Here is a 25,101-nt window from a genome sequence, read left to right as displayed (position 1 = left end):
TCTGAGTGCGCATTCGTAATCCGAGAAAACCATTTATGGTAATCTCCCTCATAATTGGAGCTTAGTAATCAGTTGTTCAGGTGTTGCCATGTGCCGTGCATTAAATGCGCTTAATACCCAGAGGGGTGGTCACTTCTAGTCATACAAACACCTGTTTTGGCGCATAAATTGATATGAGCTGGCATTAAAAGCAAATGGAGGCGTTTTGCATAATTAATTAATTATTGCGTGTGTAATGAAATCGTTTCATTATTATTCAGAATGGGCAGCTTAACCTAAATATTGTTAATGTTATTAGTGCATAAACCTATTTCAATATAACAAATCACGTTCACCTACATACAATCTGAATATTATAACATTTTCACATATTTATTTACTCTAAAATTGATTGCTTTTCTGGTTTTCAGTTTTTCGCCTTCTAAATCCCAATGTATGTACATATGTTGTTTTTGTTGTGTTGGCATTTATTTGAAAACAAATTAAATTTTACACCGAACAATGAAAACAATCAAAGGAAAATAAACAATTGCAAATAGTTGTGGCGTCAACAACTGTCAAATTCAAACATCGTGCATATGAAAATTAACGGTAAAACGAAATTTTTTAATTAGTGGCAAATAGTTACCACAAAACGGCTGCACAATTAGTCAGCGTTTTGATGACCAGCACGCTTTAATTTCAAACACAAAAGGTCCATAAAGCTTGCTGCGACTGCATTCTGGGTATTCGAATTGGTACACTCAATATGGCAGCTCTCAGACATAGGTTGGCTAATTAGGGTTGCCACAATGATTTTCGCAAATATACGGAAAATTTGCGTCCAAAATTGTTAGCGCTTTTTGATTTGACGACCGCTGAGCCAACCGCTATTGTTGTTATTGTGCCTTGCAACATTGCATTACACACATCAAATTCGCCGAATAACTTTGGTCGCAAAAATCGTTAGCGCCGACAAAACACGCTGCTGCAATTTCGAAAATTGCCGCTTGTTGACGCGCTGTTAAATAAATAAATACCAATAACAACAACTTCCTCGTTTGCTTTCGTGTTGACACTGTTTTAGCATTGCTCGGAGGTTACAAATGCTATGGGAGTTCGCCTACTGCGGCTAGAGCCATTTAACCCTACTAAATTCACTAAATTTTTCTATTTGTTTTGCTTTCACAAATTTGACATTCACAATTGTTGAATTCAATTATTCAATTATTAGTCAACTTGCGTTTTGTTGGAGTTTACACTTGCTTTCGCTGACCAATGTTGGCGTGAAATTCTGGTTCATTGTTGTTGTTGCTGATCAAAAAAATGGTTAAATGCTAATTTAATTATTTAATTGTTTAAATCAAATTCAAATATGACATTATAAAATGTATATGATTAATTAATTGTGGCTTTGAACATATGTACGGGTATCGGATCGGGGTCTTTGCATTTGCTAATCATGAAAATGGTTCAGCCAAAATTTTCAGATAACATCCTGAGAAAAAAGTTAAGTCATGTAAAAACGCTTTAGCCCACTTATTGAAAGAAGCAATTCGTACATTCTATTATTAAAAATTATAAGGAATGGAAGTCTCATGCATATTTTTCTTTTGTGTATGTCCACAGCATTTTGAACAAAAAATTAAATTACTTTACAACATGCTCGAGCTGTCTTCAACCTCTGAGTACTGAAACAAAGAAATAAGTGAAATGTAGGGAAATTCCTTTGTCAGTACATTAAGAATAATTTGTGGTTATGTGACTCCGTTTTTGCGCTTCTTGCAACTTGAGTTTGTTTAGGATTGGGTTTCTTTACCGTTGTTGTTTAAATTTAACATGGTTTGTTGTGACCAAAAATAATAATTTACTCAGCTTGGTAGTATCCTTTAGCACAGTAAATACTGGAAATTACATCGCGTCATTCAGTTTCCATTTTCTCCGTTTTTGTTTCTCAGTTATAAAATAGCAATTAGCCGAAAGGTTATAATCATGTTTTTTGGATACTTTTCTTGCATTTTAAGTTTCACTGCCCTTGTTTCTTCTTTATTTTTCTTCGCATAACGCAATTATGAGCTTTTGGTTTGCCTTGTTCTATCTTGCTTTAGAGCTTCCAGTACCCATTTTTTTTTAACTTACGTTATTATTATTGTTGTTGTAGCGCAAAACTGGCCGGAAGTTGCATGACAAGTTTTTCAACACTTTTTCATTTGATTTTCACTGTCGACTTGCTCATTATATTTGTTATGCAACTCAACTCATTAGAGACGCTTCCCTGCATAAAGCAAGAAACCGAGAAACGACAACAAAGCAGCGCGTATAAAATGCCAGAAAAAGGGAGAAAGTGTAAAAAGTAGCTTTTAATTTGGTTACGAGCGCCAGCCATTACAATTCAAATAAGATTTTTATTTAGCAAAGAAATTACTGCAGACAAAACTCAGCGCGTCGACTGCCAAGTGCGAGATCTCCGAGCCAACTTTCGTAAAATTTATTTGCCAAAATGGAATAAAAACGGCAAAAAATACACACGCATACATACACATATAATTTAGATACGCGTTCATTTTTTATCCCGCTTCATTTCCCCCATCTTTGTTTTTTGGTCACGAGGCAAACCTACTCGCGGTCACACTTCGTTGTTGCAGCCCTATTCCATTAAAATGGCTTACTTTGCTTGGGCTCTAGCGAAAACACAACGAAGAACCGGAACATAACCACCATCATCGACAATAGAACAAACGATCGCTTAGATAGAAGTACCGGTTGGTCCAACCGGGCGTTTGTGTAACCTCAGAAAGCGGTGCGTTTTGCCAGTAAACTGAAAACTCGTTCGCATATCCCACGGCTGTCCGTTTGTTTGTTAATTTCTTTATTCCCACTTTTTAAAGCGAATCGTTGAGTTGGGAAAATGGCAACTAGCATGAATGCCGTTGGAAAGGTGCGAATGAGTAAAAGAGTGCATATGTTTTCATAGAGATAACCCACACATAAATATATATACAATCGCTTTCAGCTTTCCATAGGCAGGATAGCACACGCATGACTCTTTGATTGCATTTGCGCGTTCGCGTCCACTCGCATGTATAATAGATTGGCTTTGCCACTACGCGTGTTGGGTCAGTTCCGTTACACTTGCCGTTGTGGTAGTGGAAGTGCGGGTAGGTGGAACACCGCCGGGGCTGCAGAGTCGTGTGCCGCTCGGCTGTGGTTATGGTTTACAGTTACTTTGTTGTGATTTTACAGTATTCATTGCTGTTTGTATTGCCATTGGCGTTGACGTTGGCGTCACTTTGGAACTTGTTATCGTTAGCACTGCAGAGCTAACGCCATCAAAAGCAACAAAGCGGTTGCAATGCGACTGAGCCGCTAAATTGTTCGTGGCCACTCGTTGAAACTCGTTCAAAATGGAGTCCATATTTTCTTTATAGTTGCATTGGTTGGATGAGATTGCTTTCATTGATAGCAATCTACATTTAAAGCGGTGCATTGGGCGAAGCTATTCTCCCATGCCCTTTTAAAGACCACCTGAAATTTTTTTATATTAAATTTTTAGTTTCGTAACCTTAATTTAATGGATTATATAGGTGTGCTTTTTAATCAAATGAAAATACTCCCGTTTGTTTTTCTTTTCTAAAAAAAGAAATTTTCACTGCTCTCCAGTTTGAAATTTTCAGCTTTGGCACCTCTAAAGAAGCAAATATAGCCACAACCTTTTTTCCTTTGTTGAACACCAATTCGTGTGTTCTTCTTTACACAGCTAACATATTAAGCCTGCATTCAAGCATGAATAAACTTGTGAGTTCCCATAAATAAAAACGGACACACTCAAATACAGATCTGTATGTGGAATTCTTTTATGTAAATACCCAAAATGGCAGCTAGAAAGATTCAAAGTGTGAATTTAGTTCGAGCATTGTGCTCACTAACACAATGGCAAACAGAAAGGGAGCTTTTAAAGCACACAAATATAAAACTATGCAAAAAGGAAACCCTTGTGTGTGGACCCCTTTGATAAATGGCTTTGCTGATGCAGAGCTTGTGAGGTGAGAAGAGAGGGGTGTTGCACTGTAGCATTGTTCCCACCTGTCTGGTCAGTTGGCAGATAGAACAATGAAATGAAAGTATTTGGATATAAAAAAGGCATTTCTACTGCTGATCATGGTCTTGAGCCTAAAAATATTTAAAACTCAAACCGGAGAAAAAAAAGTCAAAAATAAACCAAATTGAATAAACAAAGACCAGGAGACAAACCCACTATTATTACTTCGAAAATGAATGCCGACACATCTTTGGGAAAATTTTCATAAAAGTTTTAATGGAAAAACACAGGAGAACACGCAGAGTTTCATATTCATGTGCAAATGTGCAAATTTTGTGCTTTCATCAGCTATACATACCTTGACCACTAAGGGTAATGAAATGCTCAGATGGCTTCTAATGAAATAGAAAAAAGACGAAATGTGCAAATCTACATCCATATGTGTGTTTGTGGGTAAGGCATAAAAGCATATGAGCTCGTTTCATTTATAATAATTTGTTGAACCATCAAATGAGCACCCAAACACAGATCCGTAAATACAGAAAAACGATTAGGTATGTTCAAGCATGTGTGTGTGTGTGCTGGTGTTATTGTGTTTACGTAAGCACTTAATAACAAAACGATTTTTTTCCGTTGACAGCTGTTGACACATTATGTGTCAAAATCAAAACGGTTATGTCATATCGCTGCCTTACAGTTATTATGTTACGTTGCCGGTGTTTTGTCTCCATTTTGTAAGACCACATTTATACACGAGGTCGTTAGAAACCAAAGCATATCTGGAGTTCTTGAAGTTTTCATTGATCTATTGGCAGCATATCCGACTATATTCTTATATATCACCCAATGAAGGTTATATTCAACATACGTGATGAGGTACACACAGTTAAATATAGAAAAGAACCACAGCGAACGTATAAATATCATGATCATCACCATTCTTCGCATCATCATGCTACCTATCATAGATTCATTTTCCATCGTTCCATTTGCCTCCACCACACCCTTGTTGTAATATTATTGCGTATGAATGCCCGAACTTAGTAGCTCATGTGACCTCCTTTGTCATAACTCACAACTTCCGAAAGCCGGTAGCATGTTCCTAATCGCCGTCGCATGTTGCCGCAGCAAATTAGCTTTCAGCAGCCCAGCTTTGTCATTGTGTTGCACGCATATTCACAAAATACTTTTATATCCACACTTATATATATGCGTGTGTATATGTATTGACTCTTTCATTCATTGACAGTCGTCTACACACACTTAGCGGCATTTGTATGCCTGTCACGTGCCGCTTCTTAGAAGAGAAGAACACTGTGTGAAAGGCAAGAGGAAATCAGTGACTTGGTAGTATTTTCATTCATTTCGTTTTTATACATTTTCTTCAACTCCCTTTTCACATGTTTTTAGCATTTATTTAAGCTTTTCATTCAATCTGATATTCTTTGAGTGCAGTTTACGTGTCTTAGCCGTCTGCTGAATGACTCAGACGCTTCTTTATTACTTTCTTATTTCTTTCTACTTATCTTTTCTCGATTATATTCATTATATTCTTCATTTGCATTTATCAGGCGAACTCGTATATAAAATGTAATGTATGAAAATTGGACGCCTACGAGAAAATGTGGAATGTGAATACAATGTTTTTAATAAACATAAAGATTAGGATTTTATGCGAGAGTGTAAATTAACAAGTTTTCTTTTCCCTCCTTGGAAATATATTGTTTACTGCAGGACATTTTGATTATTCTCTTAATCTCAATCAAGAGTTGCCTCTTGGTTGCAAATTTTAATCCATATTGAGCCAAGGATCAAGACATAGTATTTGACTATAAATTTTAAATTTAAAAGTCTCATATGAATTTAGTACAAGTCATTCCTTCGTAAAATTACTATTTTTTGCTTGAATAACTGTAAATCTTATATCCTCAAAAATGCAAACAAATATTCGAGGAATATTTGGCGTAAGAACTGTTGATACCATTATTTGTCTCTCTTTTTGCCCACAGTTTGATTTCTAGACCACCACCCTTTCCCTGCTTTAAGCATACGATACAGTTAAGTGGATTCTCATGTAACAAGTTGACATATTTGCACAATTTAAATTTTCAAGTGATTTTTTGATGAGCTCCGAAAAGGCCTAACCACGATTACAAATGGGAAAAATCGTTATGCGTGACAGCTTTTTCAATTCGTGTATCTCATCTGAGTACTACATTAGCCGTGGAAATACACATAATCCATAAGAAAGCAATAAATTTTAATGTTCGAGTAGATAGTCATCAAATGGAGAAAGTGAAGTCGAAGCGACCCATTCACAACACATGTTTTCAATTCTGTTTATTTTTAATAGATTAAGTGTGGGTTTTATGTGAAACACACTCATTTCCATGTGCGAGAATAAATACGGCAAGTTCAATAATTTACGCTAAGTATTTCGAAACAAATCTGGTTTTTGGTAATAAAAATTAGATGAAATCCGAATGCTGGGAAATGTCTGCAGTAATACGCGAATTGTTTTCGCACGTGACGATGTCGCTCGACAACGAATATACAAACACATATGCATATGTTATACTAATTTTTAGTTTGTCGGCCTTACCGAGAGGAATATGGGCAGAGAAGAGCGGAGCAAATGAGAAATGTAACCAACTATATCGTTGGAATATATTTTACTATTTTAAGCTTTCTCCTCCTTTGAAGGATATTTAGAATTGTCCATATTTCTGCAAACATAATGCATAATAAGTGCTCGTAAAATAAATATTTGTCGACGGTGGAATAATTTGAAGTGACAATAAACGAAAACATATCGCTAAACAAAGCCAAGTGTGAAATACTACTCTCCATTATTGACTCATATCACATAAGTATGTGGTGAAGTTAATTTACGGAGAAAAGACATTGATAATTAGCTTACCCACATTTTTTAGAAATAAATGCAATTAGTTTAATTATCCTTTTGTAGTAAATTAATAAATGCTTTCCCACAATGTATTTGTATCGGAATAACCCGAGTCCGAATATTTATGGAAGTTAGTATACATATGAACCCACTTTATACACTACCGCTAACTCAGAAAGCCTCTCTATAAGATATAACACATACGCGACATCAGTGATGCCATAAATGGCCCACTGGAGAAAGAAATAGAAATTGTTTTTTGGTCACACACATACACATATGTACAACTATGTCGAAGTGTAGGCTCTTGGTTATATCGAAAAGTATCACGTAATTTTCTGTAACATAAAACAAAAATCACTAACATTTGGCCACTTCAATTACTAATAACATCACCGAACGTCTGTATAGTATTACTAAGCTTGCCAGCGATAGACTCCAATAAGTCGTTACAAAATGTTACTCATACGTCATGTTGGGCACCCGTGAACACATTTGTTCTTAAATGGAGCACGTAGTAAATTGATACATCATCGCAATGCTGTGTTGAAATTAAAATAAAAACGCACGCGAAGACATAAGGCTCAGTAGAATGTGAAAAATCGTGCCTCCTCTGTGTGATATAGAAATAATATTTGATTGTTTTCCTTCATTACAAAGTCTTCTTTACAATTTGTAGTTTTTGCGTTCAGATTGCAGAGTACAATTTTCTGCCTCTAACTTTAATTACTGTAAATCTATGATTTCTGGTGCTAACTTGAAATTTATTGCTTAATTCACACGTAGTCCCCCGGCAGTTGAGAAAGTTTGATTATTTATTGGCTAGTGTTGTTTGAAAGATGAACAATGTTGCAGTATTTATGTATTTACCAGTTAAAATTTGACTGTCTCTATGTACCCCTGAGGCAATAATGGAGGAATGAATTTAAATATTTGGAATTTAACTTTGGTTTTCTGACTGAAGAAACAGCATCCAACCTTTCTGTCCAACACATAAATAGTTCTGTATCGTAATGCATAATTAAATGAGAAAATAATGAAGTCCAAAGCAGCTCTGCTGTACAGCTTTAATCGCGCTGATTCCTGGGAAAATTTGATTATTAATTTTCATTAACATCGACACCAAGAAGAGTAATATAGCTTCCGATGATCTCATAAATATTCATGAAAGCGAAATTTTAGATACATTTTTTTGGGACCTTAAGGCCCCATATATCGAACACGAGGACCTCGGTGCTTCTAACCTAATATTAGGGTTTCCAACTTTCAATGGACTTTATACAATATATATGACGCATATGTGGGTCAAATTGTGTATTATATAATATAAATAAAGTTAAATAAATAAATTGCGAGAGTATAAAATGTTCGGTTACACCCGAACTTAGCCCTTCCTTACTTGTTTAGTTTGTGATTATTCCGCGAACTTTTGTAGGCATCTGCGTGGGAAAATATAGCCAAGGGCACGTTTCCATTTCGCTTTTCCTCTACTGTGCTCATAAAGTATTATATTATCAAATCTCTCACATTGGTTTAATTTTGCTGTGTTTTATTTATCTGGAGCGTGTTTTTCTACTTTATTTAATTTACATTTTTAACAATTTCATTCTGAAAAATTTGCTTTTGTGTGCTTTTAATTAGCATTTTTATTAGAGAGCAGAGTTGGGAGTGCTGTGCGAAGGAATTGTGTGCTGAATGAGCGTCGCTGTGGAAGCGACTGCTTGATGAAGAAAGGTCAGATAGTGTGTTGGAAAGTCAAGGCCACGCTACTGTTTGTGATCAAAATTAAAAAAGTTCACAAACATCTCGAATTTACTTAAACTGCTCCAATAGACACATCAGTTATCCTTGATGCACTGGTTTGCATTTTTGGCAAACTTAGAAATATCTTTAACCTTTCTATATTATTTGTAAATAAATTAAATATCCGGTTTTTAGTAGTAGTAGTAGTATTATTCAGGATTTTATTTTTTCACTTTGTTATAACACCCACTAATTAGATTCGTCTCATAAAGCGTTTACATACCGCGAAGAAATATGTGGCTCGCACTAACACAGAGTACTTGCGTGTTTATTTTTAGCCTAATTATAGGTTAAACAATCTTCTTTGTGCAAAACGCCCGCGTAATTGGCTTTATTTCCTAATTTAATACCTTCAGTATAGCATACCTCAGGGCGCATTAAAATGTAATTTGCACATCCAGCGAGGAATGGTGTGGCATCTGATAGGGGTAACACCTACTTATTCACGAAAAGAAAAGGAAAAAGAGCGAAAGACAAACAAAACTCACCACATCGATGATTTGCATTAGCGTCAGCCCGAAGCTCAGATGCAATGGATCGGATTCGTTTACAACGGGTCGCTCCAGACTGTTGTAGTTGTCGAGCAGGGCGTGTAGAAGGCGTTTCTCATGCGGGGCAGCTGTGCAAACTGTAAAACAAGAAAGAGTGAAGAGTGAGTGAAAACCAAAATTAAATTCTAAAATAAATGCTGGAAAAGAAGAAAAACATAAAGTGCCTTCAATGTTACGGTTAAAAAGTTACACTCCACGCACAGACACTGATTTGAACAAGCGTTTGCTCGGTTTTGGTTGTGTTAAGTGTTTGATTTGAGTGCCGCTCGCATTTATCATTTGCCGAAGGGAAACAAACCGGAAGCCGCACTTCAATTTCACCACTGCTGCATCCATGGCGTATACGTGATTTTGAAAATTGAAAGCGGAAAATCATCAACAAAAGTGGTTGAGGCAAGCGGAAGATTGAGGAAGGAGGGAACGAATGACAACAGCACGAAAGGTGGAATCATCAAAATGTGATCAGCAACTTACAATATGATGGGCGAGCACCCTTGAGGCTCCTCTGCACTAAGAAGCATCTTGAACGAAGCGTGATAGCTTCATTGCTGTCTTGACTTTACGCACATTTGTTGTGATTTAGTTTTTGTGGTTGTGGTGTCTTACTTGCCTCAGTCTCTGCGCTTTAGTTGCGGGTTTCTTAGATGAGCGATTTGTTGCTCATTTGGCGCGTTTTTTGAGGAGTTTTGCGATATCACACCTCAAATTACCGTGGAGCGAATGTAGCAGGTTTGTGTTGTTATTGTTATAGTATTACGGTACTTTATGGTTGTTCTCATTGTTGGTAGATTACTTTTATTATTGCTTTTATCACGTTTATATCGTTGTTGTTGCCAGTTGCTATCACCTTACTCCAACAACTTTTCCCTCCTCGCTAGCCTCGCTTTAAGTATGTCTAGGTACTTCAGTACGCTCCTCGGTGTGTCACAAGCACCGTTATCCGCAGTTATTGTGTTTCAAAATTGAATTTGTTCGCCCCAAAAACGTTGCGATTGGCTTTACTTTGACAATAAGGTTAGTCCGATAACGGTGCCAGTAAACGGAAAATCTCTAACAACACATTATTCGCAGCAGAGTTTCTGTTGGCTCACCTGTTTGCCACTTTGGTGTACAACAACGAGCCTTACTATGGTAACAGGCAGGATATTTGGAAATTTGATGAGTTCATAAAAGTTGTTGCTGCTGTTTTTGTGTCTGATTGTGTATGCCACCAGCTGATATGAGCGATTAGGGGCTTTAAATTTAGTATTGTTGTTTAGTTTATTGCCACTAAAAGATGAGACTCAGATTCTAGCCCCGAAGGAGCTTTTGTTGAAAGTTTGCTTGTGATATTAAATATCAGCGTATCATAAACTATAAAATTACTGGCAAACGGTTCATAAAATTACGATATTTGAAGTGAGATGAAGAAGAAGATTACAAATATCTTACCAGGAATCAATCATATAACTAAATAAAACGCTCAGGGCATTAGCAGCAATCTGAATGTAGAGTATTTTCATGGAAGTTCTTATCGTTATTTAACATTGAAGGTTCGAGGGCTTTTAATAAAAAAAATATTCGTAGATGGAAGGAATATTCTTTAGCACCTAAAGTATGAACGAATACTATTTGTAGTTATAAATAACAAGCGGAGGATGTTAATAATTTGCTGAAAGTAACATTTCTTCTTCTTAATTTCTTCACAGTACGTAGTGAGTTCTGGAAATTTTCAAATTCTGAGTTAACAAGAGGCTATAATGTGGGCTGGCTGAAGTTTACACGTTGTAGATATCTTTAAACGAATTCTATCCACTCACTATGCGAAAAGGAGCAAACTATTAATCGCCTAATTAATTTGTTAATGTCGGTGGGCAAAACTGCCATTTGCAGAAGAAATTAGTTAAATAAGACATGCTGTGAATTATCATAATAAAGGCAATTAGCTTGATGAAATGCCAAGTTTGCCAGATCTGTCCTATTAGTAATAATTAAGTTTTGCTACTCGGTTGGTATTAAAATTTAATAAAATTAAATGTTCCACTCGTTGAATCAAGTCTATTTTTAACTGGTTAATTAATGGAAGGAGATCACTACTTAAGAAGAAATAATTAAGAATTAAAGCTCAATTCAAGAAGATTCAAACTTGAATTCAATATTATCAAAAGCTTTTCAAACATTTTATTCCAATGTAATCAAATGCTCACGTTTAAAGTTATTTCAATATTATTTATGATTTCATTGCAACAATAAATAATAAATTTTCTAGGAACAATAAGGGTTTATTTGTTCAGAAAGGCGGCCACTTTCTCAAATGGTTACCTTAAATTTCAGTCATCGACTTCTCCTAGACACATTATCAAATAATAGGAAAAATGAAAAAATTAAAGCAGCTAATTGGTGTGTTGGGACCTTTGCTTAACTCAGCAGATTGCATTTCGGTTTTGTGATCAACCCAAAAGTAAATCTCAAGCGTGACTTATATAAATTACAACAAATCACAAAGCCGCACAAACGATTTAGACCGAAGGAGACTATGGAACACTTTAAAGAAGAAAGCGACACAAATGAAATCAAAAGAAAAGTGGGATGAAGGAGTTGATGTTTGGGAGAATGTGGTATTTCCACAGTGGTCTTTGGACCTTGGACAGTTAGTGCGCTCCAATGTTAAGCTCAGTTTAGTGGAAATAAATGTGTGAGAAATAAATTTGCTTCGCTGAAGCTCAACTATATTTTGTATTACTCTGTTGACTCTTGTGTCTTGAACGCCATCCTCATGCTGCAATTAGTCTCTGGGTCTTCGCTCTTAATGACTTTAATTTTAGATATTCATCTTAAGTGCAAGGCGCTGGGGCGGCGGTGTCACAAAATGCGCCAAAGGTTAGGAGGCCGACTATTTGGGAGACAAATGACTAAAACAGTGAACAAAGTGACTGACTTAGATGAGTTCCTGTGCTTCGTGCAACTTGTTGTATAATATTTTTAATGAATGCAAATCGAGAAATTAAATGCCGTGTAGCTGTTTGACGCCGCGGTGTTTTGAAGTAATTTGTTTAGTCGCTTTTGTGAGAGGGATGATAGTGGACAAACAAATTATGTTCTGAGAATCTTCTTTGCATTGACGATGTGAATAATGACTAATAAGAATTGCCGGTGACGATTTAAATGAAATATTTACCACATATACGTGGATACGACAAGCTGTGAGTTTCATTGTATGTAGCATTTCTTGTTTCAAAGCACATTAGTTCTAATGACTTTAAGGAATTTTTCTATGGACTGCCAAGAGACAATCATTGCAGAAATCTGTATTTTCTCGCTCGGATTTTGATCTCAATAGCTCTCACGGTAAGCTATAAGCATACCTATTCAAAGGAGCTGGGGTTTTGTCTCAATTATTATAGTAAAATGTTTGCGCAAACACACAAATTTGATCAAATATCATGCTTTCTGTCGTGCATAGTCAATAATATGAAATCCTAACATCTTACTTACTAATGAAATAAGCAAAATTAACAACTGAAAACCGTTAAGTGTTGTGAAAAGAATTGCAACAAGATGAAGACGTGGTCGTCGAGTAAGAAAATTGCTAAATTGCTGCAACAGCTAATGAGAAACACCGCCATCACACAAACAGTTGGAAGAACGTGGATGCTGGAAGGACCAAGGCCAAATTGACAACTATGCAACAAAGTTGCAAATTATGGACGCAAGTACGCCAAAAATGCAGACGGACTCATTGAAGAATGCTTCGGTTGGGCAAGAATGCTGCCTTGGACTACTCGGCACCTTGGAATTTGCCGGCATCGCAGAAGAGACGACTGAAATAATTTAATTTATTTTAAACTTGAGCGATGCCAGCGAAATTCTTGACGTTGCTGTGTAGCGCACAGCTTAGCACGACACAGCACAGCATAAGAAGTCATCGGGATTAAAGAAGCGGAAAATTGCAGAAATGAAAACTCGGCGCTTAACAAAAAGCCTTAAGATTAAAGTTAAAAGACTTAAATTAAAGTTATAGTAAGTAAATAGATCCTTCACGGCTGCACCAAATCACTTGTTAAGCATCTGTACAGTTATACTGTTATATTTTATGTATTTATGAAAGTGTATACAAACTGTAACTAAATTTCTTAGTTATAATAGCTTCAGAGAACTTAAATTAAAAAGAAAAACAGTTTCATTTGATTTAGGAGCATCTCAAGAAAGATTAAGATTTCTAAAATATCTGGCCTTTGAGAGGTATTTGTTTTAAATTAAGAAATTCCTGCTTTGAAATTACAAATAAATTCTTTGTTATACCTGTGCAGTGGAAAATGGATTAGATTAATAAGCGAATTATGAGATTAGCAAATCTCTGCGCGTCTAAGTTGTAATGTATTCAGCAAAGAAAAATAAGAAAATTTGGCAAAGACAAAAATAATTAAAATTTGCTTTTGTGCTTTACCTGGAAATTCTCTGAGGGCAAATATAGAATGTCCTGAGTGAAATCCTAAGAACGATAATTTCTTGTATTCACAGGCGAAGTTTAGGAAGGGCATTCAAAATTTTTCAACTGAAATGTGTATGTAGCTCCAGTTTCCCTGAAGCATAAGATGGGGCAACTATGGTATTTATTATTTTTAAAAACCGAAAAATTGTTTGTTTTACTGAGCAACTACTTGTTTCCTATTATTCACCATTTTCCACTTAAGTAAGTGCTTCTCCTCAACCAACCACTTAAATGCATTCCAATCCCATCTACAAACCACACATCAACTCGCAAGCCAAAATTTATGCGATATATTGCGTTGACCCAAATCTCCTCAGCCGCACTGTCGCCAACCATCATCAGCAAGGGTAATTCATGTCTTTTGTGCAACTGAAGTGGGTTTCCTTGTTATTCGGGAATACAAAGGACATACCTTACTTTTACAACATCTCCTTTGGAAATGGATGAAAAGTTCAGTCTCTTTCTGCTGGTGCACCGCCGGTTTTAAGCCGTTTAGTATTCTTTTATTCATTCTGTCGAAATGCTCCACTTCGTATTTGTGCCAACTTCCTGTTTCACCGTTACTTTTATGTTTGTTGTGTCATCTGTTATTATTTTTACTGCAGTACTATAATCTTGTTGTTGCCTGGTATTCGTATTGTTTTAGGACATTTATTATGTTTTTCTTCCTTCACATAATATTGTTATATGCGCTTTGGTATTCAGTGTCGTTTCTGTTTCTGTTTTCGTTTTGCTTTTGTGCTTCAAGAGATTTTGATGTCATTCGCTTCGCTTGTGAGTTCAATTCGTAGTTCTACTCCATTTTAGCTTTAAATCCGGAGTTTCGTTTGCGAATTTGTGCTATCAGTTATTGTTCTAAATGTGATCAGTTTAAGAAAATTCCGATAAGAGCCTGAAGACCAATGAGTGCACGATCATTCCGATGATTTCACACCGATTAACTCAGTAAATGTATTGCTATAAAATAATATCCAATTGGTAACTTGTATATAGATTATTACAAGTGCTCCTTCTATAAAAAATAGTTTTTCACTGTGGGTTCACTCGACTACTTTACAAAATCAACAGCCCCATTTGACACATTTATACATGAGAAAATTCGGCCGAGGAGAAATTCTGAGACAGTTGTGGTGTACATCACAACGAGGCAGAAATATGTACATTTATGTACATTCAGTTATCACTTTTTTGTTATCTCTCGCCCCTTCATCGTCAAATCTTTTTTGGCTGTTCGAATTCATCTCTTCCCTCGAACCTCAATCCCATCGAAAAAAATGGCGGGAGATTTTCACTCTCTCTCATATCGCCGGCGTTGCAGCTGCATCGTCATCAATCTGCCTCTGAATTGACGGCAGTTCAACCAAATCGAATTTTCACAACAACAATTATTACAAAATGGAATTAAATGAAATTTCCAACCAATTCCCAACTTAACTGCAGAGACAAGCAGTTCGGGATGGTGGACTAAATGCAGTGGGATTTAAGAGGTGCAGGGGTGCTCGGTCAAAAATAAATGATTAAATTTACCGTTATTGGCAAAAAGTGCTAAAAGTCCAAGTCAAAATGACAGCCAACAGTCACCCACTGGCCACAGGAAATAAGCAAGCAGACAGATGAACAATAAAGAATATGTATTGATGTATACCAATGCAGATGAGAATGCGAGCAACAATGGGATATATTATTTTACGTGTAATTACAAAATTTTTACTACATCTATGTAATATTGACTTAAGCAGAGTAATTGAGCTCATTACTTCGTAAATTTGTGTGTGTATTTCAATCAGTATAAGCGAGATGGTGGAGAAGTCTGCGGGCTACACAGATTTACTCATACAGCCAACATAGATTAATGAGAGTTACCCTCGTAACTACACTGAAATTGCCTTATGGCAGAGGTAGTATGTTGCAATAAGTGATTTAAATATGTCCCTAAATGTATGCTACACTAGCAAACAATGAGCAACGTGAGGTCTAGGATTTTATCGAAACGGAGATAAAGTGTCTTAATTTTGTTTGTGTACTACTAACACAATTTATTTTTTTCCTCATCTGCACTATTTGAATATGGGTTTATTCAAAAGGGATGAATAACTGTGCAGGTATATATTGACTTTTGTTACTACAACCAGCACACTTACGCTTATTTGACCGAAGTATGGATTAAGTAAAGTGGAAGGTATATTAAATTAATCAGATGGATTAGTAAAAAATGCAGAGGAAATTTAAATTCTAATTTAATTTTCGTTTAAACCCTTTACTGATTTACATTTTTTTGGATTGAGTACAGAAATTATATGTATGCGGCTTAAAGTTGCTATATATGCTATTCCGAGAGACTTTTAGTCTTTTCACCAATATTCTACCCATTCGCTTTCAGAATTATCTCAGTCAAAGATTCCCTCAAACTAGCATATAACTCATACGCCGTGGACAACGACATGTGCGCAAGTATTCTATGTACATACGTTTGCAGTTGATCTTACCTCTCATTTCACACAAAATGACTCCGGTTAGTTTTGTGACATTTGCATAAGGCAATACGATTAGTGTGGTGAAGGCAATGGAACTAAATTTTCTTCTTTTAAATTAAATCCATACATGAGCTTAAAAATCACACCAAAGGCAAAGCGAAGTTTAAGTAAAAGGGTTGACTGGTTATATAGGCCGATTATATCGATCATAGAGGAGTTTTTAATTTTTAAATATGATATGCGTGGCTTTTACTTACTCACATATTCTCATTTGCAAGCCATAACAAAACCACAAAGACTTTTGAAAGACAACAACTCAAGGAGAAAAGCAAGAATGAGACAAGACAAGACAAGAGGCAACCGCTTGAAAGCACAAGTGGTTAAGTGACTTAAGAAGTTCACTACCCCCAGACAATGGAAATGCATTTATTCTGTGTGTATGTGTGCGCGGATAGGGAGAATAAGGCATGTGGGAAAATTTGTGAGTTTGTGGTACCAACATTGTTGAGTACTCAAGCGCAATAATAACAACTCTCGTACATAGAAGTCTACTTAACGTGTTGTTCGTGTTGTCTTTGGCGTGTTGACGAATGCGGAAGTGCAGTAACGCATGTAATGACAGAATATCGCACATAATATATATAACTTTTACGAACAGAATGCACTTGCAACCGACAAGAAATAACTACTTGTCATACGAAGTATGAGTATTTTCTCTTTATATATACACTAACCGACCGCTCCTGCTTCGCACGGCTTAAAACAACCATTTCAAATGTTATGCATTTTTACACACATATGTATGTACTTCCCGTTTCTTGCGTGAGTTCATTTAAAAAGTAAAAAGAAGAAAACTTGAGCATGAAATTATATTTTATTTGCAATGAGCTAAATCTTGTTTACGACCTCTAGTCTTATAACAGAAGCGGATATGATCATCATCCCCATATCCATCGGTCATCCCATACCTTGTTTCTCGTTCCGTTTCCAGATGCCCCACTCCCAGTTTCAGTGACCAATATTCAGCCCACCCTGATCACGTGATGACATTTCAAGATCCCGTGATATTTTTGTTTACAGGTCAATGACCACGCCCAGATCACGTGATGTCACATCAAGGTCACGTGATATTTATGTTTACATTTTTGACTGAAGTTAATGACCCCAACCTGATCACGTGATGTCAATTCGAGTTCACATGACTCCACCCTGATCACGTGATATTTTCGTTTACAGGTCATTGACCCCGCCAGATCACGTGATGTCAATTGAAGGTCACGTGATATTTTTGTTTACATATTTGTGTGAGTCAATGAGTACACCCTCATCCCGTGACGTAAATGCGAGGTCACATGATATTATTGTTTACAGGTCATTGACCCCTCCCAGGTCAACACAAGGTCCCGTGATATTTTTGTTAACATTATTGAGTGATGTCATTGATCCCACACTAATCACGTGATGTTATTACAAGATCACGTGATATTTTTGTTTACAGGTCAATGACCTCACCCTTATGACGTAATGACTTTAAAAGATCACGTGATATTTTTGTTTACATTTATGAGTGCAGTCTTTGGTGTCCGATGTCTTTCTCTCGGATTATGAAGTGACCTTGAATACTTCTAATATTTTGACGATTTCAGTTTCAGATTAAGATTCTCCATCACGGAGTCTTTTTGATACCCTCACCTGGGAACTATTTACAGAAAGCTTAGATTCTAGCAATAAATATAGCCTATGTTAATCGAGGTGAATGGTGAAAGAATTTTTGAAATCGCCACAGTAGTTTTTGAGTTTATTCATTACAAACATACATACAAATTCAATTTATGAGACGGTCTTAATGAGTATCTAGACTGAAGAGGGAGCAGAGAAAATAGTAATTTGACTTCTCTTGGGAATTTACTGCCTCTCAGTGTTTGCATTGATATTTTGACATTTTAGTCGTTGAAAGTTTGCTAGAGAGAGTAGAGTGTTATTTTTATTTTGTAAGAAAGAACTTTCACTAAAACGGTAAAATTTTTATTACGGCTAGCGGTTTAATTATGCTCAAGTATGTGTCCTTTTCTTATTTTGTGTAGCGCACACTTTTTTGCTGACATGAGGAGGCGCCACATCACCTTTTCTTCGAGGCGATCATCCGAGGTATTCACACTTGAGCTTAACTGTCTGTCTACTTAACCGCATAAGTGTCCATAACTTAGCAAATTTTACTATCCACAATAAAACGAAGAGCATATGAGGGACAACAACAGCAGGGATGCTTTTGGTAATTTGAGAAACACATTCAACTCTGGATAAGTTGTACGAAAGATATGTGTTATGAGAACTATAAACTCAGTGTAAGTGTAAAATAGTGTTGGAGTTGTGTGCGAGAAGTAAAACACAAACTTAATATTCTCATTTCGCTATTGTAGAAATGTTCTGACTCCTCCTATATATGTACATATAGAAACGTGTGTTTGGGGAAGCGTTTAAACGCTCTTTAGTCTGGCGAGACAATTATACGCATGTCTAATAAACATCTAATACTATATATGGTAACTATGTCACGTATCTGTGTAACTAAACCAACAATGAAATGCTCCACAGCCACTTGACCTTCTCGCTTCAGTCACATTATTATTTATTTTTAATTAGTCAATTATGAGAGAACTGAAATTCGTGAGAACCCTAAATTCCACAACTGTTTGCAAATATGTATATGTAACCACTCTGCTTCCCATAAAAGGAAGCTGTGACTGTCATCAAGGCCGCTCAGCAGCTGATGTTGATAGCATACATCAATTTGCCGGGACAAATCAGTTTAGCGGATGTGTTCGCTAACTCTAATTCAGAAATGTTCTCATTACAGTTCGTTAAGAATTGTCATTTTTAGGCTCCTTAATATAATCGGTAGTGCATTCCATTATACATTCTTCTGGAGATATCTGATATCCTTTCTTTATGAAAGATTTTAATTTCATTAATTTATACTTTAGTTGTAATAATATATAATTGTTTAATGAGATCGAAGTTTTAGTTGAGGAGAATTATATTTAGAAGATGTGTTTGCTTATGACTATGTGATTTTTAAGTAAATAATAAGTGTGTAAAAGTGACCTTGTCTCTATATCAACCATTTATCAAACTTTATTTTCCAATGTCACTACTACTTTTTGTTAGTTTGATATTTTTTGGTTAGTTCGTATCCGAGTTTGGATTATTGCTCGCATTTATATGTATAACGGTTAAATTATATGAATTGTATATCATATCCTCCAACTACAATACGATTTTGAGGGTTAAAAGAGTTCAAATTCATTATTTATGGACAAAGTGAACTCGCCCAGAGTACAGGTGAGTGCAAAAACCCCAATTTAGTATTTTATGCTCTGGATGGGTGTGTGCCTAAAAGTGTCAGAATTTCTCTCCCTCGCATACATTTTTAGGAATTATTGAGGCAATTGCGATACCAGTAAAGAGATTTATGATCGCTTACAATGTTTACAACCAGTACACATATGTACATACGTGTGTGTTTTATGGGTGCCGAGGCGATGCTAAAGTGATTGGATTGGGTTTATTGAACATTTATTGAAATTGGTTAGGAAGTTATGAGTCCTATTGTATGACTCACATGCAGAAGAAATTTGTGTTGCGTTGTGGTTAAATGAGATTGGGTTTCAATACAAAGAAAAAGCTAGCATATGAGATGTTCTATCAATATAGCTTCTTATATGCTTTAAATTATAATCAAAACATGTTTCTAATACCCTTACTTAAATTAAATAAATAATTATAAAATTAATTTTGAGGTAAAGAAATTTATTTAAGTGATTAAAGAGTTTTGTCTAGTTTTGACTCTAATATTGAGGCCATAAGATGTCAGAGCGGATTACTTAAAATACTTAGTCACAAATTTGACTTAATCATAAAGTAGTATACCAAAGGACATTCTCGCTGTGAGATAATTAGATTCACCATAAAAACCCAATTTCCGATTCTGTGGCATTCCAAATCGAAGTCGTCAACGTTCGATTACCATCAGCAATCTCACATTTAATTGTTTCCTTTGCTTTCTAATTCTTCCATTTTTATGGTTGGACATTGACCACTGCCGGTCCAAGATATTTCGCGTGCATTGGTGACACCAAGCCACATCCAAAGAGCAACTCCTTGCCGGTCACACTCAATCAATATTTGCACAGAGTTTGAATGAAATGAGTTGCTAAAAATAACCAAACTTTCGCCATTCACTCGGATTAGCCCCAAAGCAAAAATACCATAAAATGCCTGAATATAGAATAAAATGCTGAATATATCACCACTGCAAGAACAACTTATTGTGTATTTAAATATCTTTATGGAAAATTCTTCAGCATTTGCCTATATATACATACTCCACTCAACCATCACGGAAGGACAACAACGTCGCGATTTGCGCTAAGGCCCCTAAGTCCGCAAACACATTTAGAATTTCAGTACGCAAATGGGAGGTGAATGCACGTTTTACTGTCCTACATATTGATTCTCGTATGCATATACTTTGTCTTCTGAGTCTTAGTTCCAGTGGCCAATCGTAAGCTACACAGAAATATACCCGTTGATAAAGGATTTTTTTTTGAGACAGATGCTTACTTCTACAATCCCAGTGCTTAGATGAATTTTGGTGCACCACATAGTAAACTACCGCTTACTTTGTTTCTTCTGATCCCTCAGCACTCCACAAAGAAAAGATTTCAGAAAGATAAATTAGATTTTGCATTACTTCACGGTTATTGAGAAATAAGCTCAGCAGAAAAACAAACTCACTTATATAAGGAGTTATTAGAGATTTAGAACATATGAACCGAACGTGATTTTGAGTGCAGAGTTCCATTGAAGGTACACACCTGTGTGACCGTTCTTCGGTGGAGTGTTATACACATATGCATATTATAAAATGTTTCATAAAATAAATGGATATCAAGAGATAAGATAAGCTCACCAGGCAATGAAATGATCAATCCAAGACCCAGCAGCAACCAGCTGAGAGCGGTGTGAGTGATGGTCGCCGTTTGATGACTGCTTGCTTTCAGGAAATTCATTGTGGACACAATCGAATTCATTTGTACAGTTTAACTGAATTTTGAATTGTTTCTTGTGTTGACTGTATGTACAGTTATTTATAGGGTAGTGTTTGTTAAATTGTTAGATTGTTTAATTGCCACTTTTGAGTAATCTTGAAGTCCTCAGACAACAACATATATTTTTTCAACACTCTTCTTGATCTTTCTGTTGTGGCTCCGTTCATTGGCGTTTGAAAGTGTGAGTAGAAGCAGAAGAATGTCTGTTAGTTAGAGTTTCGACGCACCGTTGTTGTTATTGTTGATTGTGTTATTGATGTTGCAATTGCTCTGTTGCAGTTTTGTTGCCGTGCATTTGTTTGTTGTTGCTCTTTCTGTCGTTATTGCACTTAAACGCCGGTTCGAGTGTTTTCGTCTGTTTTTCCTCAATAGCTCGCCTTTCGCATGCGGTCCTTTACACTCTTCTCCTTGTTTTGACTGCTCACCACTTTGGTTCCGCACTCTTAAGCTCACTTTTCCTTGGCATTTACCTCGCCTAACGGTGTTTGTGGGTTTTCTGCCGCTTTGATTTTTCGTGCCAATAAACTTTGTAGTGTTGCCGGCTTTTAGGCGCGTTGTGTTGTGGTTTAACTGTTGCTCCGTCGACAAGCACCTCTCACTTCCTCATCACTTACTTCCTAAGAGCAAAGAACACATTTCTTGTTCTCTGTTGTTGTTTTTGTTGTATTTGTGGCGGTGTAGTGATTGTGTGTGAGCGAGGGATCCCGCCGTACGTTATTCACGAGCGCAGCTGCGCGACCGACAGCAACACGCTTCGCTGGATGCAAAAGGCCGCTCGGCACTTTGGCGCTGAACTCGTGAAGACTCGCCGTGGCAACTGCACATTTTGTCTAGCTTAAAAATGTTCCAATTGCAAGCGGCATTCGTTGCTTTAATTAAACTATTTGGATTTTTTTCTTAATTTTACTCGAAATTCTTAAATTGACACATGCGAGATACACACACACTTAAACGTGAGCTTTTGAATTTTTGACATGTTTCCTTTTCTTATTTAAAGCACTAATGAATTATTATGCTGTTCTACTCATATCATAGAATTCATAGGAAATCTGTAATGAAAAAAAACAATGTAATTTGTTTAATTGTGTTTTAATTGGCGTTTATTAGTAATATTAATTCACTGCACTAAATGGCAAATTATAAGATAAAATTAGCTGATAAGAGAAAATAATTAAATTCTTGACAATTTTCATGACATTTTATTTTTTCCGAATTATATATGTATTTACCTTAATACAATGTACACACATCCCGTACTCAACACATACATAGACGGATTCTCACAAACTTTTGCTATAATGAGCTTTTCACCACACGAGGTGAATTAAAATATGTTTGTTCATAACCGTTTTCAGTGGTTATCCTCTACCCTCCAGTGAAATCCTTCAGCTATAAACTACTTCTCAACTAGTATGAACTTGTTTACTTTTATTTTGTAACTGGAACTACTTGGTATGGAGATGAGTGTGTAATAAAATTGACACATGCAAATATGGAAAAGGGACATGTAAATTTAGATCTGTGTACACATTTCATATATCCGTTATAGAATACGTCATTCCACCTGTCGTCTCGTTAACGTGTCTTCTGGTGAAAAATGTCCGCACATTTCATTAATAATAACTGACTTGAGATATATGAGTGCATTCAGTACATTTCAATATTGTATTTTTATACTTTGTTAAGCTCTATACTATTGGGGTTAATCATCATACTACTATCTCAACTAAACTAAAGTGAAAATATGAAATTTCTAATTTTCTTTTCATTAAGATTTGTTTGATTTATTAATAAGTTTTACAAGTGTTAGAAGAAGGCACAATATGTGTGACTAGCAACATAAACGCTTATCTCCCGCTAGAGAGTAGCGGAGTGCAGTCACTATTTATTAACATTTAAAGAGATGGAAACGAAAGAAAAAAACGCTTTGTTCATCGCCCAAACTTCTCTCTGCGAATTAATGTTTTATCAATAGTAAAACAAACGATTTTCTTCAGCTGGAAGCGATTTATTATCTTTTCGTTTACACTTGAGCATTCGAATGTAACAAATATCTAGATAATATGTACGCCTCTGTCAAGTTAGTGAAGGGGATGGACGATTACAGTGTAGGCGACTTGAAGGCGGCTAATTTTGTTTGTTCTACTCTAAACCATAAATAACTCGACCTAACAGAGTAGATCTGAAATTTCGGTTACTCTTGGCAGAATTAATGATTAACCGACGAGGGTTGGCTGTCAAGAAAATGTGCAGACACAGCCGCCTTGGAACAAATGGTGCTTTTGTTGAGAGCGAGATAAGAAATTATGCCACTTGAATGGTCATCGTTTATTTAAAAAGTATTGAATTAATAAGGTTGGTGAAGTAGATAGTGAAGTTTTAGTTATAACTCTACTCTTCCGCAGTGCATTCTGAATTGTGACTTAAAAGGCTGTTAAAATAAAAATATTTATCATGAGTAAGAATAATGTAGATGAAGTCACTGGATAATTCGTTAATTATTTATATTGATTAATTAATTTGTTAGTTCCAGTACACAATAATCTTATATAAAATTGATGAAACCTTAAGATATCAGAAATCCACCTACCCACTCAAGCGAAAATGAAGTGATAACAATAGTGCAGAATTTATATTTTTTATAATTCACTAGTAGAAAGAGAGAGAGAGAGTTGTGCGTAGCCAGAGGCAATATATATTTTATTTGCAATCGGAGGATTTTTTTATTTTTTATACCAAGAGTGCAAGTGAAAGGGAAAACAATGTTGGACTAAAACAAATCGATCCCTTGGCTATCAAAGAGCTGGATTAGCAATAGCAACTTCAACAACAAATACTAGAGTATATGTGAGTGCACCTTAGTTGCCATCTGTGGTTGCTTGGCTGCAGAAGCGGGTGTTCACATAGGTTGCATGTGGCATGTACAAGAGCACTTGTTTCAACCTGCCGCTGTCTGCGGCATTGCCATCAGAACTACCTCGTTGCTGTAACTATTCCTGCCCTTGCGGGTGTTGGTGCTGAGAATGGTTGCGTGGCACATGGCTTTTCGCTGGTGTCTGCACTTTTTCAGATCAATAGAAGAGGTGATGCAGTTGTGTATATCTGAAAAATCAATGGCGTTCTATTTTTATTACCACTAGAAGAGTCGTTTGCTTTGCATAAAAAATTTAATTGAACTTAAACATTGATTACATAACGATTATTTCAAATAATGATATTCTTTTGTTTCATTCGAACAAAGGACTAGAGGAATCTGTATTGAGTAAACCAGATTTTGGCTTTGAAGCTCTGCAAGCGATGCATCTATGTATTATTGGTTAATAGGATGTTGCGAAATATTTAAATTTATTAGAATTCGATTTTCATTTGTAGAAATAATTATCGCAAGATATGTCAAAGTATATAGCATACTATGAGAAATATATATGTATATATTTGCGTCTTCTTTATTTTTTTTTTAATAAAACTCTCCATTGCCGATGATATATGAACTAAACTGTAATAGTGTTAATGATATATCTAATTTTGTGAAGTATTCAGTCTATTAGTCTCTTCAGTTCATATACTGGAACGATTTAAAGAGCATTCAAGATATCACCGGTAATGTGGATGCCATGCAGAAGAGATCATGGTGAGGATTGTGTAAATAAAGCAAGCGAACGTGCGAATTTTCTTTCTGAATTTCGAAATTTTGGAGATACGTTCAACATGTGTGTTTAGAGTGAGAAATAAATGCTCGTGAGTAACGTGGAAAATTGTGGTGATTTC

The 25,101-nt window shown here is 36.0% G+C and overlaps 1 protein-coding gene across 1 annotated transcript in view; it reads right to left on the bottom strand.

Annotated features, from left to right (window-relative positions):
- LOC128922164 (neuronal acetylcholine receptor subunit alpha-7-like) overlaps positions 1–25,101 on the bottom strand; it is a 43,218-nt gene that overhangs the window by 16,017 nt on the left and 2,100 nt on the right. The window contains exon 2 of the mRNA XM_054231817.1: positions 9,215–9,354. Within this exon, the coding sequence (XP_054087792.1) occupies positions 9,215–9,354 (140 nt within the window). The remainder of the gene's footprint in view (positions 1–9,214; positions 9,355–25,101) is intronic.

The sequence above is a fragment of the Zeugodacus cucurbitae genome, chromosome 5 (assembly GCF_028554725.1).
Source record: "Zeugodacus cucurbitae isolate PBARC_wt_2022May chromosome 5, idZeuCucr1.2, whole genome shotgun sequence".
Classification (NCBI taxonomy): domain Eukaryota; kingdom Metazoa; phylum Arthropoda; class Insecta; order Diptera; family Tephritidae; genus Zeugodacus; species Zeugodacus cucurbitae.
This window is presented reverse-complemented; position numbering and strand designations above follow the sequence as displayed.